The 13157-nt window shown below is 55.7% G+C and overlaps 1 protein-coding gene across 1 annotated transcript in view; it reads right to left on the bottom strand.

Moving 5' to 3' along the window:
* Positions 1-397: 397 nt before the first annotated feature.
* EFR3B (EFR3 homolog B (S. cerevisiae)) overlaps positions 398-13157 on the bottom strand; it is a 28522-nt gene continuing 15762 nt past the window's right edge. The window contains exons 7-23 of the mRNA XM_009704361.1: positions 12155-12289; positions 11716-11794; positions 10245-10380; positions 9565-9726; positions 8866-8977; positions 6959-7010; positions 6580-6752; positions 5863-5938; positions 4841-5002; positions 4366-4497; positions 4184-4251; positions 3307-3434; positions 2808-2899; positions 1675-1723; positions 1266-1372; positions 1025-1074; positions 398-700 (exon numbers count right to left, since the gene is read on the bottom strand). Coding sequence (XP_009702663.1) covers positions 595-700; positions 1025-1074; positions 1266-1372; positions 1675-1723; positions 2808-2899; positions 3307-3434; positions 4184-4251; positions 4366-4497; positions 4841-5002; positions 5863-5938; positions 6580-6752; positions 6959-7010; positions 8866-8977; positions 9565-9726; positions 10245-10380; positions 11716-11794; positions 12155-12289 — 1819 coding nt within the window. The 3' untranslated portion in view covers positions 398-594. The remainder of the gene's footprint in view (positions 701-1024; positions 1075-1265; positions 1373-1674; positions 1724-2807; positions 2900-3306; positions 3435-4183; positions 4252-4365; positions 4498-4840; positions 5003-5862; positions 5939-6579; positions 6753-6958; positions 7011-8865; positions 8978-9564; positions 9727-10244; positions 10381-11715; positions 11795-12154; positions 12290-13157) is intronic.

Raw genomic sequence — 13157 nt, 5'->3', positions numbered from 1 at the left:
AGGCTCGCAGACCAGGAGCTGGAGGTGGGGACCGTACCCCCTCTAGCAACCTGCCTCAAGCACCAGCTCAGGCAGGCTTCGGTGTTCTGGTTGCCCCAGGCTCCAGCACGCCGCACCCCAGACCCCCTCCTGCCTTTTACAGTCTCACACCCTCCAGCTTCAGCCCTGCCCCTTGCCAGGGGTTCGCGACGTGGCCGACAGACAACGTGGGGAGGGATTCCCCAGGGAACAGGTTTGCTTTATGCCAGGAACGCGTACATGCCCAATGTGCTCTGCCCAGAACTGGAGCATCTCCTCTCCCCTTCCCAAAAACCGAACCCAGAGAGGGAGGTCACGGCAAACACCCACCTCCCCGCGGCGCCGTGCCCTGAGCCTCCTGCACCACCAACCGCTGCAAAACGGAGGCAGAGGGCCACAAAATAAAGTACGGGAGACGGGTTTGTGGTGCCAACAAATGTTGGGGTGGCCTCGGTGTCCATGTCCCCACCCGTCCCACACAAGGATGCGCTCCCCACGGGGTCAGCAGTCTCTCCCCAAGAGGTCCTTTGGTGCGAGCTGCACAGCGCTGGCTCTGCCCTACCAGCATGGCCACCTTCAGTACACGCACAGGTCCGGGAACTTCATCTCGTACACCGGGATGGAGTGGTTTTGGGGCTGGCCGTAGGCGGCTGTGATGGTGCCGGAGGGGCTTGGTGGTGGCCTGAAACACAAGAGATGGAAGGAGGTGGTTTATAGAGAGCTTTCGTGAGGAAGCAAAGCCTGGTGCAGAAAACGTGCGTTCCTGCACCCTTGCAGCTCTCCCCAGTGCCACCATAGCAGAGGGAAACTGGTGCAAACAAACCAGAGGCTGCTTGTCCCCTCTTGCCATCCTAAAGGTCCCAACCCCAGGCTGGCACACATCCCCAACACATGAGCCTCCTTGATGGGGGACACATGTGGCTCCCACTGCCCCAAAGCCAGCGCTGGCCTCGTGGTCAGGCACGCCACCCTTGGCGCAGCCTGCTCGGCTGTCATCCTGACTCACCGTATGGTGATCTCGAAGATCTGGTTGAGCTTGCTCTGCAGCAGCGTCGCCTGTAACACAGACACAGAGGCTGTATCAGTGTAGCTGTACCCAGGGACCACAGCCGTGCAAACCGGACAAACACCCCAGTCACCAGAGCAGGGGAGAAGCGTCCTGGTAAAATTTAGAGCCGCATCATCACCTTCCGCCTCTCCTGAGCGGAGCAGCTGTGGGGATTTAGAGTGCCACAGCACCAACTCACCCGGGCGCCACAGTGGGCAGCGATCTCCTCGAATGGAGCTTTCTGAAATTTCTCCACCACTTGCCGCCGCCGTTCCCGCTCCTGCTCCTCCACGGCGACGCTGTCTACTGAAGCAGAGGGGAGATGGTTCTCAGCTGCTCCCCACCCACACAGACCACCACATCCCCACCTCCCCAGCAGACAGCATGGATTTGGACATCACTAGAAAGCCAAGGAGAGGGTCTCCAGCACCTGGCTTTGAAGCAGAGCTATGAAGCTGCCTGGTTGCTCCGCGACCTGGGTGCAGTGGTGTCACGGTGAGGTGCTGGGCACTCATCCATCCATGGTGTGCACACACAGACACAGAGGTGAGAGTTCCCATCCGTACGCACCACGCCAGCCTCCACCTCGCCCTACCTCTCTCACTCACCTATTGCCTTCTTCAGTGTCTCGTACGTGATCTCTTCCGCTGGTGCTCTCTAAAGGAACGGGAAAAGCAGATGAGGTTCAACGCACAGCACAGGACACTGTTCTGAGATCACAGCAATCCAGAACCACTGTCCCTGGCTGTACTCTTGCACCAAAACACACTCTCTCCTTAAAGATCAGGGATATCTTTCCTGGCAAACAGCACTTTTAAAATGTTTTTTCAGGCTGGACTCGCCAGGCCTTACACCTCCCCGAAAATAAGGATTTGCCACCCAAACAGCTGTGGGAGACCCTTCCTGCCGTGTGGTTCCCTGTATGGGGTTTGTGTGGCCAGGTTTTGGTAGCCGGGGGGCTACAGGGGTGGCTTCTGTGAGAAGCTGCCAGAAGCTTCTTTCCCCCCCATGTCTCATAGAGCCCATCAGTGACAGTGGTAGCACCTCTGGGATAACATTTAAGAAAGGGAAGAAGGAGGAGGACCCCAGGCTGGAGCAGGGGCAGAGGGTGAGGAGTCCTCCCCCTGAGGAGGAAGGAGCAGCAGAGACAGCGGGTGATGAACTGACCCCAACCCCCATTCCCCATCCCCCTGCCCCACTGGCAGGGAGGAAAGAGAGAAATCGGGAGTGAAGTTGAGCCTGGGATGAACGGAGGGGTGGGGGGAAGGTGTTTTAAGATTCAGTTTTTGTTTCTCATTACCCTACTCTGATTTGATTGGCAATAAATTAAATTAATTTCCCTGAGTTGAGTCTGTTTTGCCCATGATGGTAATTGGTGAGTGATCTCTCCCTGCCTTTATCTTGACCCAGGAGCCTTTCGTTACATTTTCTCTCCCCTGTCCATCCGAGAAGGGCAGTGACAGAGCGGCTTGGGTGGGCACTGGCCCTCCAGCCTGGGTCAACCCACCAGACTCCCCTTGCAGGTTGGGTCCTGTCAGCACTGGCAGGTCAGGGTGTTTCTGATCCGGTTCGTTGCCAGACCCACCAGGACTGAGTTATGGGCCCCTGCACTCCATGGAGCAATGACAGGTGCAGACAAATGAAGAATTGGAGAGGGTTTAACCGCACACTGTCAGGCTGCTGAGAGCACGCGGTGCCAAAGGGCTGAGGCAGCCTCTGCAGCTCAGGCCTAACACGGTACCTGCTCTCGCTCAGGGCTGTTTCTCGACTCCACCTCGACCTGCAGGGAAATGGTCTCGCCAATGCTCTTCCTCTTGGACAAGCGATCTTCATCTGGGGAGGAAGAGAAAGGGCAGAAGAACTAATTGCAGCCACTCCGGGGGCAGTGGGGTGAGCACGGGCAGCTCCTGGGGAACTTGGCCTCACGTCCCACCCCCAGGGCAGCACTCCATCTAAGCCATGCATGCAAATTCATTCAAACCAGCAGAACTGAGGACTGAGCCAAGCCCAGCAGGCTTCATGGCTCCTTCTGTCCAGCCAGCCATGCACGTGGCAGCCCCAGGAAGTTCCCAATTAACCACTTTGTGCCTCAGTTTCCCCAAGGCTGCACCTCTAACATACAGCAGAAAAACAACAGGGCCACATGTAGGACAAGAACTTCACGCTCCCGTAACTGTGCAGAGCAAGGCACCAGTTTCCTCCCCTCCCAGTTCTCCAGGATGCCCCAGGGTGCTGCGTACCTGTCAGCTGGGGGATGTAGGGTGTGCTGAGCCGGTCCGAGTTGTAGCCGCTGCCACCCAGCACCTCGCTGATCTTGCTCTGCCAGAAGAAGACCTCCGGGCCCAGGCGGTCAAGGCTCTTGCTCAACCTATGGAGCCAAAGAAAAAGCAATGGAGAGGGCAGCATCCCTCCTGCTCGGGGAGCCGTGCCAGCAGGGTTTCCAGTCCCTTTGGGTCAGAAACAGAGGGCTCTCAGGGCTTTGCCTCGCTCCAGCGCAGCCGGATACATCATGCTATTTCTGCACACACCAGCACAAAGCCAGAGACCCAGAAAGGCTCTCGACCCACCACAACGGATAGGGATGTGCTCAGGGAGGACCACACTGACCTAGGGACTGGCTGAAGGGAGCAGCGGCACTCATTGGAAGCAGTGTCTGCGTAAGGGACCTCACCACCAAACGTGACCCACGCCAAGTGTGCCCAGGTGGTGCCCGCAGGAATGGGACAACCCAGCCAGCCTCGGGCTGGGGATGCTCAGCACACAGCAGGTATCCTCAAGCTGGTGGTGCGGCAGAGCAGCGGGATGGCATACCAGATCCACACCTATCCTGCTGCCAGAGAAGAGGAGGGATCAGCCTGCAGAGCCGATTCTGGCATTTGGTCGGCTGTGAGCACTAGCCATGGTGGCCACTCCCTTCCCTACCTGCACGGGATCCTCCTCAGATTCTAAACAGGCTGAAAACCACTTGATGTCCTTCCTGCTGTGCCATCCCCAGATGGGAAAGGAGACCAGCACAGGCAAGTGAAAGGTTGATAAAGCCATTATTGCCTGCAATCTTATGGATGGCAGTCCCTCAGGAGCAGGTAGTGGGGAAGAAGGTATTTCCCAGGCTCTTACCTGGGTCTCTCCACAAACACATCTTCAGGGAGCAGATAGGGAGCTTCCTTCTGCCGCATCTGGATGACCTGCAGAAGACAAGCAAGGAGCCAAGCTCAAACCCCATGGATGTCCAAGAGCTGACGCCAGAGCTGCCACGGACAAGGCTCCAGTCCCTCCAGTCCCCAGACCCTCCCTCACACCTCATGGATGTGCTGGCAGAAGGTGGGCACCGTGATGAGCTGGCTGATGAGGTTCAGGTAAGCTGCACCGAGGGCAAAGAGTGCGCAGCGGTTGTATGCTGTCAAGTTATCCTCGTTGATCTGGGCAATCTCCTGCAGCAGAGACACAGCCCTGTGAGACGAAGATGGACAAGGCCCCAGGGTGGTCCTCATCCACCTTGTGCCATCACCTGCCCCGCAAACATCCCAGCTTTTGGAGCTTGGGTTTGCAGCATTTCAGAGGCTGGCAAGGCGACGAAGGGGTCTCCCCAGCATCTTGGTCTGATCCCACTCTGGTGGGAGAAGCTGAGAGCAGGTGAGGCACCTGCACCCTGCTTCCTCAGAGACCCCAACTCCAAAACAACTCCCCTCCCAGAGGCTCCTTCCCATCGCATCCTACCCTGCCCACCCCACGGTGCTGAGCACCAGTGGCACACCCAGCTCCCCCCCTGCCTACCTGCACTGCCAGCACCAGGCGGATGAGGTCCACCACAACCTCCTCGTTAGCCAGCTCGATGCTGATGAGCATCAGCATGCTGTAGAGAGCCTCGTAGTGAGCCTGCACATTGCTCTCCTCCTTGCATATCAGGTAGATGTGCCGGTAGAGCTGCTGGCCATGCTGTGGGGACATGGAAGGATGTGGTCACCTCCTGAGCATCCCCTGTGAGCAACACTGCCATCAATGCAGAGAAAGAAAAGCCGCAGGGCCCAGCAAAGGAGCCTCCATCCATGCAGGAGGGAGCAGAGCTCCTCCGGTCACCAAGCAAACAAAGCAAACCCCAGGGAGCGGGAGCTGTGGCTATTGGGTGGTGTTTCACCATTCCATGCTGGACCCTGATGAGGAAAAGGCACCGGCAAGTCCAAGAGCAAAGCCCAGGGCAGGCAAACAGCACTCGCAGCACCGAGCCCAGGGAAAGGATGCCTCTGTTGCAGAAGCATTACAGAAATCACGGCTCAGACCACAACAGAGAAATAAAGCCCCAAGACACACTGCTTGACAGCAAGGCATGGGACAGAGCAGGGCACATACTGGTGCGAGGGAAACCTGTGGTTTTCAGCTGAGGGGCTGCATTGCTGCTCCCTGGTGTGTGCAAAGTAATGAACTGATCCTCTCTTGGCCTCAAGTTAGCTCCAGAGGGGTTTGCACCACCCCTGAAAATGTTTTAAGTGGGGAGGGGGGGGAAATAAAAATTAATTAATTAATCAGGCAAATCCCAAAGCCACTTGATAAACAGCTTTTGGGATACCAGCACATCCTGGGGTACTCATTCCTTGGGGCAAATAGCAGAACTAGGAGTCTAGAAAGGCCCACACACGAAGTGCTGATGGAGACTGAATCCCACTGGCTTTTCCCAGGAACATCCCCAGGCTTAGAGGCATCACAGGACTCCCCCACAGCTCAGTGCGACTTGGGGAAACAGACGCACAGTCCTCACACCGGTCTGCACGAGGACAGCTTGACCCATACCCTGCCACTACCTTTTTCATGAAGACAGTATCTTGGCGCGAGCATTTGTCCACTTTCAGCTTCAGGACCGAGATGTCGCTGATGGTGCTGCAAGGAAAGGTCAAGGGGAAGGGAAAACTCAGATGCCGGAGGGAGAAGGCACGATTCCTGCAGGCCTACAGAGCTGCTGGCCAAGAACAAGCCGTCTGGGAGGAACCGAGTGGGGAAGCTAAAGGTGGCTTTTAAATCCCATCTGAGCAAGTCAGATATTCAAGAGTACTGAGCCAAATCACTACAGGATTTCAAGGCAGTGGTGCTCAGGAACACAAAGGCAAGGTGACAATGAAGCATGCAGGCAAAGTGGATTAGGAGGATGACAGCAAGACCCATGGAGATGTTTCCATCTGGGATTACAGTCACCTTCTTCCAAGGTAACACAGCACGGATAACACAAGTGCCCAGGAGGTCTATCCATGGGGATGCAATGCAGTCGATGAGCCCACTCAAGGAGGTTATTGCTCCTGCACATCTTCCTGGGACCACTGTCTAACCACAGCTACATTCAGCAGCACAGTCCTATGTCCCTCTGGCCACAGTCTCTCAGAGACACGACCGATTCACAGCATTAAACCACCCCAGAACTGGTACCAGATTTATTAATAACCCTGCCAGTGCTCCCAGCCCAGCAGATCTCCCTCGCAAGCTTGCTCTGCAGATCCCAACCCTGTTGGGGAGCCCCCAGGACATACCTGATGGTGGAGAATTTCTGCCGGTTCCCATGGCGATCGATGAAGCTGATGAGGATCTCGAGGACAAAGAGGCGGATCTCAGCATCCTCCATGAGGGCTGCAGAAAGCAGCCTGTCCAGGAAGGCGCTGGGAAGTGCTGTGAGCATGTTGCTGCACTGGAAGCCCACAGAGACCTGCAAGCATCAAAGAAAAAGGGAGGCAATGTGACAGTGTCCCTTTGGGGGGTTAAAATAGACCAAGAAAGAGAGGATGTAAGCAGAGAAGACTAAGTACAGCTTGAGCTTTTCCTAAACCACCCCAGCAGCTCTGCCATGCCAGCAGTTGGGACCCCACGGGTCTGGTGGGGGTTGGATGCTCCTGGATGGTGACACGTTCATACCTGGAGGAGGGACTTCAGGAGCATTATCTGTGTCAGTCGATTCCGGTTCTCCCTGCCATGGAGAGAGGAAACAAATGGTAAAATCCGAGTGAAAACAAGACAGCTCTCCTTCCATACTGAAAAGATGGAAAAGCCTCAGAAAGGGCAGGACCAGATTCCCCGAGAGTCATCACCATAAACAACCATGCTGTAAAGGTCTCCAGCAAACGAGCTCCAGATTTAACAGCCAGCAAAAAGGCTGCTAAAGGAAGGATGAATATCAAAGTATACATCCTGCCATAGGCATCAGAAACAAGGCAGCACTTGCAGGTGCAAGCTGAGCTCAGGATGATCAACCAATCTCTGGATGTCCCCATCCCACAGTGACTCCCAAGGGACACCAGGCATTGGCGCTGAACAGGCTCCTCACTTTTACGCAGCTGAAAACTGGCGAGACAAAGCCCAAACCCTTCTGTCCATGGAGTCACCCCTGCTCCTTGCTCCCGTCTCGCTTCTTGCAAAGCCACCACAAACCACACTGCTACTTCAGAGATGTAGGGGGGGGGGGGGGGGGTGGTATGGAAAAAAGAAGAAATCTTGAATTCTCTATCATCTGAATTCAGATTTTCCTAGTCCTGGGGTGACACATGGAGCTCCCAAGGGATTTCCAAGCCGTCCCACGATGCGCTGCCTGTGCTGCCTACTTCTGCCCAGGGACTGAGCTACACCGCAAATGGTAGCATCCCCATAAGCTGAACTGCAGGCTGCAGCTCCTCTGCAAACTCCTGGTTCACCTACACACCCAGAGCAAGCATCAACCTTCACACAGTGTCAGATGAGATTTAAAAACTCTCCTGGAGGAAGCTCGTGAGCTGATAAAGGAATTATGACAAACAGCCTGGCACGGTCAGCCTAACACTGAGAGATGACTGCCATCCTGGGGCTATGAGCCAGATTCTGCTCCTGCAGCAAGGAAAGCTGCCCTGGCCGAATGGCACACAGCACCCACCGTGTGAATCAGGATTGAACGCAGGCGTCAGGAATTACCCCCATGTGAGTAAGGAGCCGAGCGTGTCTCCTATCAGCCAGCGAAGTCTCTCTCCCAGAGACAAGTGGGAAGAGCCTGACCGTACTTTAAGATAAATATAGCATGAAAATCTGTTTGCTCCTTACCTACATGTTTCAGCGCTGATACCCTCGCTCCAAATAGCTCTCATGGTCTGTTCCCACACTTCTTAAGCAATTATGTTGTTTGGGTGTTTTCCCTTCCTCCTCTTCCTCCACCGCCGGGTATAAATACCACCTCCCGCTCAGAGTTAATAAAAGCTCCGAGGCAGCTCAGAGGGGCCATGCACCAGCGGTGGGAGGCAGGGATGAACAGTCAGTCCCACAAAGTCATACACGAGCTTCTCAAAAGCCATGGGCAGCCCTCACTCACCAGCAGCCACCTTGCTGCCCTGAGACATCTGAAGTCACTCCCTTGAAAAATTATTTTTAGTTCCTGGCTAGTTTTGGATGACACCCCAGGACCGAGCTCCTGACAGCTGAATCTCTCAGCAGGTACCCAAAGAAATGCAGAATTCAACTGCAGCACCACTGCCTGTAAACACCTTTTCCCCTTGATGCTCTAGCGTTTCAAGGGGCTCTTGTCATCACATTTGCAGCAGACAGCAAACCATTTTAAACAAGGACTGCACGTTGCTCAGCTTCCCTTGCTCTGCGGTGGAAGTTCTTGATGCTCGGCCTTTCTGATAATGTGCCCACATCCCACTCTGTCCCCAAAGATCACCTCAAGGTGGGAACAGTTTCAGGAGCTCCCCAGCACTTTCAGCTCCGTGTTCAAAGCTTCACACTGACACACAGAGGACAGCGGCAGGGAGAGCAGGGCAGGGGGGAGAATGGAGAGGAAGGCAGGCATCTGTTCTCACCCAGCTTTGCCAGCCTCGATGGACTGCTGCAAGGAGGGTAGCGGCACTTTGTTCATGATGAAGACCATCACCTCAGACTGCTGGTAGGTGGGCAGCGTGCTGGCAAAGGACCCTGTGGGGACAAAAGCGAGCTGGCAGCGTGCAGGTACTACCCACTGACCCCAGAAGTACCCAGTGCTGTGGGGTCTGTCCCGCTCCAAGCCGGCTGCTGGACCCCCCAGCCAGGCTAGGATAGGACAAGGCCTGCCTGGATCCGGTACTCGCAGGCAACTTTACCTTCAGGGCAATTCAAGACCCATCAAAACACCTCCCAGGTGGGGCAGCCCCAAACCCAGGCAGGGTGAGACTGAGAGATGCCAACCCCTGCCTCCACCCCTTCCTTTTTTGGGGTTGGTGCATCCCCATCCTCAGTGGCTGGAGGAGGCTGATGTCTGCCCCCTTTCCCTCCTGTCCCTTTCAGGGTCTCCTACCCAGGCAGAAACACGACTCTGCCTGCACACAGCAGATCGGCCAGGGACGGCTGGGGATGCAATGCCACCTGCCGATAACCCGCTGCCACGCTTGCAGCGCACCACAACAGATAAATCTTATTTCCCATCACGGCTTTTAGGATGAGGGTGACTTTATTTCACCCCAGATAATCCTGCAGATGCACAAGGCAGAAACCCTCCGCTCAGCAGGCACAGCGAGACACCCCACCTATGGTTTTAATGACGGCCTCCTGGAACATCCTCTCCTCATGCTCCTTGATGATCTTGGTGCTGACGCCGGCGGCACAGTCGTAGCTCCCCGTCAGCGCGTAGTCAATGCTGAGCCGCAGCTGCCTCAGCAGAGTGTTGAACACCTCCAGCACCGTGGGGCCTGGGAGGGCGAGAGGGGAGCATCACCGGAGAGCAGCAGTTTTCCCCGTGGAGATGGACGTTGTAGTTTCCTCCGGGACAGTGTGGTTTATGCATCTCGTCACCCCATAAACAGGTTGAAAAACAGTCTGGCCAGACACACAGTGACTTTTAACCCCCACCAGCTTCCCTGGTCAAGAGAGGAGAGAAATGTCCTTCCAGGAGCAGGGTCAGCTCAGCATATCCACAGCAAGCCCCTGAAAATCTTTTTGCCCCTTGTCACGAAGGCAAAGGTCGGCATTGGACTGAGCCCTCTAGGTTTAGGTCACTACACGTGGGCACAGGTGTTGCATTTGGGAGCACTGAAACGGCACAGAACTGATCCCCAGCATCCCTGGATGCTCCAGACCAGATCCCCCATCATCAGCTCACATCTGGGCGCACGCCAGAACCCAGCCCAAACCTCTGGCACCCCTTCACCAGTCCGACTGTGACAAAAGGGCAAAGAGATGGATGAAGAGGATAAATTGATCAGCTTACCAACAGAACCGGAGGCTGCGATCACCGCTGCTTCCGAAAGGACCTCCACGATGCCTGCACGCACAGTGGCTGCACTCTTGCTATTGGCATCCAGGTGCCCCAGGAGCTGCTGGATCACAAGATGGGAGTGCTGCGGCTGGAAAGAGAGCATGAACGTCAGTGTGGGTGCCGCACGCACAAGGTGACAGCCCGTTTCTCTAACCACATGGCTACCGGGGATGAATCCTGCACATGCACCCAGCTGCACTGAGTCCCCGCCTGCTTCTTTCCAAGACAGTTCCGGATGCAAAATGAGAGGAGGTACTTGGAAGAAGCCTGTTTTACATGACTAAGCAAGAGTTTGGAGCAATTTGCACGGGAAAAATGATCTAAAGAGCTGTACAGATCTAAGGAAATTGTGACAATTAATCCTGGGGATTTCAGGAAGAAAGGATTTGATTTTTGCCAGGGTTTCCCACTTCAAAAGGTTATTGTGACCTTACACCTCCAACATGCATTAACAGGATTCTATAAAATCTAGTAGCACTGTAAAGGGTTTTAGGCGGTTTACAGGATTAAAAACAAGAAATGAGAGCAGGAGGCGGCGATCTGCTTTTCACTGTAAGAGTTCTCCAAGCAGAGCCATGACTTGGCTGAGTCCAGAAGTGAAGCAAACTCCCAAAGGGGTGAAGTGGGGCAGCAGGTCCGGGACAGCCTCAGCAAAGTGGGAGCAGGGTGGGAAGGCAGCACCATGCCCAACAGCATGCAGGGACCCATGCAAACAGAGTTTCATCGAGATCCACATGGAGAAAGAATGGGCAGACCTTTTCCAATCACTTTAGAGTTTACCTAAACTGCATTTCCATAGCCCCCGGTGAGAAGGGCAGAGCCTGACAGGGTCTGTCTCTGAGCATCTCCGTGTCTAAAGACGGGGATGCTGGGCTGCAGGCACTGTCATGACGCCTGGTTTGCCCGGGGCACGTTTCACCCCCAAGAGCCCCTCTCCTTTTCTGCAGGGACGAGGAGCTCGGGCTGATTTACACAGCAGCGATCTGGAAAGAGGCAGCTTTCCATCGGAGCCTAACCGCTTCCTTTGGAGCATCTCACAGTGCACCGCTAGCCCGTCTGATTCAGCAGGGCTTTGCTTTCCGCTGAGAGGGAGGGAATCGCTCTCGGGACTGAGATACAAGCTCCACCAGCAGCGTTCTAAAACACGCACGGCTGGCACACAGCCAGACTAACGCCTAGCAGACATTTCCCCGCGTACCCACGGGGCCCCCAGCCCACACTGCCGTAAACCCAAACCCTCCCTGTCTCCAGCCTGTTTTGGGGCACGCTTGGTGGCCGAGCTCACTGCCTGAGCTCGGATTCGGCACTGCCGGGATGCGGCAATGCGGCGGCTCTGACTCAGCCCAGGCAGACGCGGGCGCTCCCAAGCACACACGTGCATCCGCAACCGGTGCCGCCGGCCAGAGTCCTGCCAGCTCCCCACCTGGATCGAGTACATGATGATCCTGAAGCAGCAAGTGGCAAAAATCTTCGGCTCCCAGAGCGAGTGGTTATCCAGGTGGCTGGGGAAGAGATGGAAACGGAGGGGAAAGTAACTGTCGGTCCCCAAAACCCTGCAGGGGTGCAAAGCAGCACCAAGCACCACGGATGGCCAGAAGCAGCAGGGAGCAAACACTGCAGGAGAGGGCAGGGACACAAATTCCCCTCCGGGGTGACTCTTCTCAGCGACAGTTATCTATCCCATGCCATCTTCCTCATTGCATCCAAAAATTATAACTCCGCCTGAAACCCAGTCCCCATCTCCAGTACTGTGCCAAGGGGAGCCAGAGGAGCCCATGCCTTCGCCCTAGCTCTGGCTTGCATTGGCTGTTTCCCCATGCCTCAGTTTCCCTTGTGCCAAAAAGGAGGGATGCATCACTTACATGAGGACGGGTTTGATGGCGTTCTTGATGTTGCCGTATGCCGCTCGGCCCAGCAGCTCCCGCAGACACCTCTCCGCTAGCTCCGTAGGACTCTCCTTCTCCTTCTCGGTGGCTTGCAGCGGGGAGGGGGAGCGGCTGTGAAAGCAGAGGAGGGCGATGAGAGCGGCACTGAGTGTGCGGCAGCAGTGGGGGAGAAGAGGCACAGAACCTGGCCAGGAAGGGTTGGAGCAAAATGGTCGTGGCATCTGCCTGCACCCTGTGCTGCACAGCCCATAGCCACCCCACAGCAGCCAAATGTCACCCTGCCAGGCAGATGGGGTAGCTCCATCCCAGCAGAGCCCAGTGATAAAACGCTGCTGGATTTGAGCCAGACCAGAGAGCAGCACAGGTGCACGGATGGCAGAGGAGGGGGATGTGCCAGGATGGCCCTGCTTGCAGTGCCAGGCTGTGCCAGGCAGGAGGGCCAGCCCCTGCATCCCCGGGACTGGGAGGACAATCACGGTGCTGAGTGCTGGAGGGGGAAGGATCTTATCGGTGAGGATGCGGGATATAACATCCTCTCAGGGTGGACACAGCTTCCCAGGGGAGGAAGGGCAAAGCAGTCACGGCCCAGCACGAGTCACCCTGAACACGCACACCCCAGAGGATATCCATCCCCTTTTTCCACACTTGGGTTTGTTCAGCATTGCACAAACACCGTGAATGCTTTTATCACCTTGATGCTGCAGTTTACAAGAAAAAGGGAAAAGGTATCTGGCCAGAAACCACCTTCCCAGGGCTGATACATCTTTCTTAACCTTCAAAAGGAAAATCTCAGGAGGAATTCAGGCCTGCTTCTCTGCTCCGCACTTCTCAGCTAAGCAGCTCCCCTTCAAACACCCAGCTGGTGGCAAGCACGCAGTCAGCGGGGGGTTACGCTGCAGGAATGGAGGATCAGCGAGCAAAGTCGTGTTTCAGTTCCTGAGATTCCTCTTGTCTGGCTTTACAATAACTGCTTCGGTAG

This window comes from Cariama cristata, unplaced genomic scaffold, assembly GCF_000690535.1.
Source record: "Cariama cristata isolate BGI_N322 unplaced genomic scaffold, ASM69053v1 scaffold14477, whole genome shotgun sequence".
In the NCBI taxonomy this organism is placed as follows: Eukaryota; Metazoa; Chordata; class Aves; order Cariamiformes; family Cariamidae; genus Cariama; species Cariama cristata.
This window is presented reverse-complemented; position numbering and strand designations above follow the sequence as displayed.